The following is a 6,562-nucleotide window of genomic DNA, read 5'->3' on the forward strand; positions in this document are numbered from 1 at the left end:
ATTTAGCTGGTTACCTTTAGGTTTGGGCTCCTGATTTAGGACCATTATATAAACTGGGTTTATTATTATTTTTAAATATTTTACTTATTTTTTGAGCAAGAGAGAGAGTGAGAGCACGAGAAGGGGGAGGGGCAGAGGAAGAGGGAGTAGCAGACTCCCTGGTGGGCGTGGAGCCTGACGTGAGGCTCCATCCCCGGACCCCAAGATTATGACCTGAGCTGAAGGCAGACGCTCTAATGACTGAGCCACCCAGGCGCCCTGGGTTTATTACTCTGCTCCTTGTTTGTTTTTTACTATTATTTTTAAGCCTTGTAACCATTGTCCATCAAACCTTTGTAGAAATGATGAACCCAATGGGTGTTGCTGGCTCAAGGTTCAAGATGACCTCTAGCACTTACAACCTTGATAAGATAGAGACTCTAGATGGGAGATAACCCAGGAGTTCTTTCTCTTTACCCTTCCTTGTTACTGAAACAGGGTCTTAAATGGCTTCCATTTGCTATGCATTTTCCCTTTGACACGCAACATGACAGTTGGGAAAGGTCCTTCCCCGAAGGACAAACCCACTAAATAGGGAAAGTCTGACTCTGGAACAGTGATGATTTCAAGAAAAGATCTTGATCCAAAGGGGGGAATGTGAAAACAAATAAAGGAAACCTCATTCATCAAAAATGAAGCAGGGACAGGGTACAGAGGGCTGGCTCAGTAGATAAAGTGTGTAACTCTTAATCTCAGGGTCGTGAGTTCAAGCCCCACATTGGGCACAGAGCCTATTTAAATTTTAAAAAAATGGAGTGGGAAGCCATGAAGGGGGGACACTCACGCACCACCATTCACATAGACCGGCAGGAAGAAGGGAGATGTCCTCTCTGCCACGCAACCACAGCCAGTAAGAAGCCACGGCCACTTGTAGCTCTCATTTTCCTCTGATGAACTTTTGCTAGAAACAACCTTTCCCAGCTTCCTCCTTTCCTCTGTAGAAAGCTGTTTCCCTTTGTTCTCCCAACCTGCCCATGGTTCCCTCTAATGTGCAGTTTCTCTATTCCAGAATAAATTCAATTGCTGTTCCCTAAGCTCTGTTGTTTACTTTTAAAGTTTGACAGCAGGTAGATAATATATTTCTCAAAGATTTTATTTATTTGTCTATCTTTTGGGGGGGCGCGGGACAGAGGGAGAATGAAACAAAGATTTTCAAACAGATTGTCCACTGAGCCTGGACCCTGGCAGGGGGCTCGATCTCACCACCCCAAGACCATGACCCGAGCCAGTATCAAGAGTCAGACGCTCAAATGACTGAGCCGCCCAGGCGCCCCAATATTTATGTTTATTGATTATTGATTGACACCTAATGAGAAAGCACTACCAAATATGGAGACATTTTATTTACTCAGCACCAAAAGGTCAGGAGGGATTGCACAGAATTTAATTTTCTAAATAACACAAACTTGCCTCTCTAAATAACATGAAAACATTTGATGGGCATTTTGCCAAAATATATCTCCCTGGCTTTTTTTTGGCGGGGGGGGACACAGAAACAAAAGGAAGAATTCCACACCAGTGTTGGTGCAGGGAACCAGCCAAAAATATTGACTCCGTTTCTCTCCTTTGGAGAAGACTCATGTTTTACTGAATAAGAATGTTTAGGAGCAAATCGAATCTTAACGGACAAAAATTGTAAAAATCTTTATTGTAAACCTCCCCTCCTCCTCAGTCCCACAGAAACTTCTGTTGAAGAAAATCTCCAGGTTCCACCAAGGACAGCAGGGTCAAGAGCAGGGCCCAGGTGCCCTTGGGCTTAAAATCCAACAGTTTCCATCACTGCTGTTTTCTGAGTAGAGAAATGTATCTTTGCACCCATTTTTCCTTTGGCTGGGCACAGACTTTATGGCCTTTTTTGGTAGTGAATCTGTGGAAAGGAGAAGCTGACAGTCAATACAGAGAACTTTTGCTTCCTGTAGAGCTGGGAAGGGGGCGGGGTCAGCCCGTTGATTCACTTTCCCTCGCCCTTCTGCAGCTGTTAGAGCCTCCATTCCCTCTTCTGGTCCTCGATTTCCCCTCTGCCCTGTTTCCCACTGGAGCCACGCTCCCAGGCCCACCTCCCCCGGGAAATAATTTCCAACAGCTTTAGTCCAAAGCATGTAGCATGGACCATCCCTCTTAATTCTTTTGTTTTAACATAGACGCTTTATGGAGATGTAATTCACACGCCATGCAATTCACTCTTTTAAAGTGTATCAATGATAATTCATTGGTTTTGAGTAGATCCATGCATGACACCACCATTCATTTTATTTTATTTTTTTTTAAGATTTTATTTATTTATTTGACAGACAAGAGATTACAAGTAGGCAGAGATACAGGCAGAGAGAGAAGAAGGGAAGCAGGCTCCCCTGCTGAGAGAAAGCCCAATGCGGGGCTCAATCCCAGGACCCTGAGATCATGACCTGAGCCGAAGGCAGAGGCTTTAACCGACTGAGCCACCCAGGCGCCCCCCACCATTCATTTTAGAACATTAGCCTGACCACCCCCCTCCCACCAAAAGTCTTTATTATTTTTGATTCATGGAATCGTAGCACATCAGGTCTTCAAGCAAAAACATGAGGTCAAAGCCCGTCGTGCCGTTCCATTCTTAATCACATTATCATGGGTTGTTGGCCACCGCTGTTTATATAGGATTCCTACATTCCTTACGGCACTGTGCACTCATGAAGAGTGAGGGTCCTGCTTGATATCCTGAGTGTCTGTCCTCCAGCCCCAGATGTGATGAAAGACTAAGTCGGGGTGTTCTAGCCTAGAGCAGCTCACAGAACCCAGCAGTATTTACGGAGTGGGGGGAGCTCTAAGGCTGGCCCCATGCCGGGGAGAAGAGCCAAAACGATACAGGACGCCTGGGTGGCTCAGTCATTAAGCATCTGCCTTCAGCTTAGGTCATGATCCCGGGGTCCTGGGATCGAGCCCCACATTGGGCTCCCTGCTCAGCAGGGGGCCTGCTTCTCCTTCTCCCACTCTCCCTGCTTGTGCTCCCTCTCTCGCTGTCTCTGTCAAATAAATAAATAAAATCTTAAAAAAAAAAAAAGATGGGAAAATGGGGGAGAAACAGGACTTTGTGAACCTTTGAGATTTCTTTGACATCATTGAAAGATGGGGATTTGTGCCCCCTCCCCTCGAAGTAAGGCCAACCTTAGGGACTGGTTGACCTTAGGTTGTGGCAGAGCTGATGCTGTGTGACCTCATAGGCTACTTCACAGAAGGTTATAGAGCTTATGCCTGGTTCACTGGGACACTTACACTGGAGCTTTGCACCAGCTTGTAAGGAGAGCTCCCAGCTCAGGTAACAACCACACCTTGTGGAAGCCCAAAGTGGCCGAACAGAGACACCATGCAGAGAGGCCCCAAAGAGAGATGCCAACTCCAGCTCCATCTGTCTCTACCCCTACAACAGATGCCACGCCAGACCATCCGGCCAAGCCCTGCCAAAAGTCATGTCCCACGGAGACCGGAAAGTGATCGCTGTTGTATTAACCTCTGAGTTTTGGTGTGGTCCGTCACACAGTGACTGATAACTGATGTTGGCCTCTCCCCTTCCCTTTACAAATGAGGAAACTTGACTTGCCAAAGGTCACATAGCTTATAAGTGACAGAGCCACCGCTTTGAGCCCAGCTCAAGGCTCTTTGCAAAGCGTTATGAGTTGACATCTCAAAAGCCCCAGAAAGCTTTAAATCGAGACACCAAGGAGAAGCCTCTGAGCCCCGGAGTGTGCCCCTCCACAACTGGGCACTCATGCGTCCCTTTCCTGTTCCTAACTATCTCAGAACAATGACATTCAGGTTTTCCACGGGAGCCCCTTCTCTCTGCTTCTGCACCATGCTCTGCTGTTCAGGAACCCCACACCCTTGGGAGCAGGAACCAGCCCTTCCCTGTGTGTTTGCATTTAAAGATAGCTTCCAGCTGGCAAACGTCCACTATGGGCAGGCACAACGCTAAAGACTTTGTCTGTGATATCTCGTTTAGTCCTGCCGGGGCCCTGTGTCCTCTCTCCCACTACTGACGAGCCCGGCATGACTTGGCTCCTGTCTGCTTGTCCATCTGTAGGCGACATGTTCCTCCGACACACCTGCGGCTCTCTGCCCGACACATCCTTGTTCCACTTTGGAACAACGCCATTCCCACTTATCCTTAGCGGGGAGGATCTCAGTGCACATGCCGCGTCCTCTGGGAGACCTTCCCCCCACCAAATTAGGTCCTCGTGTGACTGTGATGGAGGCTCGCAGAATATACCAACCCAAAATATGCCACTTTGGCAGAAGCATTATTTTGAACTAAAGACACTTTGGAAAAAAAACACAAACAAACCCAGCAGGTGCTAGAAGGGTGTTCTGACTTCCTCCTTTTCCCCTGAAAGCAGGAAATAGAATTCCCATGTGAAAGATATCCTTCTTGTACAGGAGGAAAGAAATATCCCTATTGCCAGAGATAGGAAGTCAAAGCCAAGAGAATTCTTTACAAATAGACCTTGTTAAGGTAAGTCTTACTGTCCCGTACAGCCTACCCTATAGATTTTAGTCGTATTTCCACAATCCACTCTCTCTGGTCAAGCTAGCTTAAAAGCACTTGGGTTTTGCCACTCCTTTGGGTTTTCACTTTCCTATGGGGGCTCCCGTGTACATGTAAAAATTTGTGTGCCTTTTTCTTTTTTCTGTTAATCTCTCTTATGTCAATCTCCTTCTCAGGCTCCCCTGGAGCTCCTAAGAGGGCAGAGATAAAGTACTACCTCCCATACAAGACAAATTCCCTCCCGCTCTCTTTCTTCATTACATTATCTATTTCGTGCAAATGCCTTTAACAGCCTTTTCTTACGCTAGGATTAAGGTCTATAAGGGCTGTCTGTTCTCTTTTTTATACCCAGCACTTGGCACATTGTTTGCCGCATGGTATGAAAGCTAGGAAACCAAGGCTCCAGGGTCACACTCATTAGTGGCAGAGGCAAAGTGACAACCCAAGTGACCAGAGTCCCATCCTGAGTCTCATCTTGGCGCTGTGTGGGCGGGGGGGGGGGGGTCCTGCCCTGCCCAGCACCCAGGCACTAAAGTGGCTGGTGGGGACCCCGAAAGTCCAAATAAGAAATACTCACATCACAGCCTGCTGGGGGCAGCTGTTCCTGGTGAACTGATAGGAATGCACCAACTTCCAGGGAAGGATCTTGCGGCTGTATTTGAAACAGCAGAACTTGGCTATATCACTGCCACCTAAAAAACAGGGAGAGGAAGGAGCTAGGAAGGGGGGACCCTTTGCTTCTCTGCACAGCCCGCCCCGGGGAAGGGAGTAGGACATCTCCATACGTGTGGCTACTCCAGAATGGACACTGAGAATGAAGATCAGGAGAAGAAGAAAGCCAACGGGAAAGCTCTTCATGGTGCTGCAAGCCGGGCCCTCCACAGCCTTCTCCCAAATTCCTCCTGACTCCACCTGACCCCCTTTTATAGGGCTAAGTTGTCCCCTAAGAGATTTCCAGAGAAATTTGTGGTTGAGAACAAAAAGCAGCTTTTTGACCCTACAGTGGAGAAGCAACCTGATACCTTTAGAAGAAGATTGGAAGGAAAGGAAAAGTCATCTGAGGGAAGGGGAGGAGCCAGCACACCATTGGGAGTTTCTGCCCCGGTGTTTTTGTCCGAACCAATGCTTTGTTGTTTGAAAAGCAAAAGTGGAGGAAATGAAATAATGGTTCTCCAGAACTGACTCAAAATACCTTAGAACACAGTGCTTTTCCTGGATTGATTTCTGGCAAACTTTCTTTGCTTTTTAAGTATAAGTTATCTCTCTCTCTCTTTTGTAAAGATTTTATTTATTGATTTGAGAGAGAGAGAGAGAGCACGAGAGGGGAAGGGTCAGAGGGGGTACAGTTAGAGGGAGAAGCAGACTCCCTGGTGAGTAGGGGCTCAATCCTGGGAGTCTGGGATCATGACCCGAGCCTACGTCAGACACTTAACTGACTGAGCCCCCCTGGCGCCCCAGCATGGCTTATCTCTTGATGACGCATGGATGGTCTCAGGACACTATCGATCGTAGAGCAGCCTGGTCACAACAACAAAGGTTCAAGAACAAGGCTTTGGCAGGTACCTGTCCTATCTTCTCAGTGCCACCCATCCTGCGACCCTTGGTGCCAGAGCTTTTGGGGGCACTTAGAGCTATCTCCTCTGGTTTAGAGGGTCCCAAACCTGGCAGAACATCACAATTGCCTGGGGCCTGAAGAAAAAAGAAAACACCCAAAGATATTCTCTGTTCCTGCTTTGTACCTCCTGGGTCAGCGTCTTTGGGAGAGATACCCAGAAATCTATATTTTAGCCAGATTTGACTAAAATGGGGAAAACGTATTCTAGAGTGGGGCTGTGAATTCCACCAAGTCTCAGGGAGGGGTAGAGTGGGACTTTCAGATCTGTATCTACCACCAACCACCACCCCCCCATCCAATAATGCTCCGTTGGGGCTTTAAAAATTTGAGTTTAAGGCAAAAAAAAAAAATCCACTAACCATCTAGAACCACAGACTTTTTAAGAGCTAACT

At 47.3% G+C, this 6,562-nt stretch overlaps 1 protein-coding gene across 1 annotated transcript; it reads right to left on the reverse strand.

Annotated features, from left to right (window-relative positions):
* Positions 1–1,520: 1,520 nt before the first annotated feature.
* On the reverse strand, positions 1,521–5,581 carry CCL26 (C-C motif chemokine ligand 26). Its single transcript, XM_047713655.1, has 3 exons — positions 5,341–5,581; positions 5,133–5,247; positions 1,521–1,906 (listed from the first exon to the last, which is right to left on the reverse strand). The coding sequence occupies exons 1-3, from the start codon at positions 5,411–5,413 to the stop codon at positions 1,816–1,818; spliced, it is 279 nt and encodes a 92-aa protein (XP_047569611.1). The 5' UTR covers positions 5,414–5,581; the 3' UTR covers positions 1,521–1,815.
* Positions 5,582–6,562: the final 981 nt, after the last annotated feature.

This window comes from Lutra lutra, chromosome 18 (assembly GCF_902655055.1).
Source record: "Lutra lutra chromosome 18, mLutLut1.2, whole genome shotgun sequence".
Classification (NCBI taxonomy): Eukaryota; Metazoa; Chordata; class Mammalia; order Carnivora; family Mustelidae; genus Lutra; species Lutra lutra.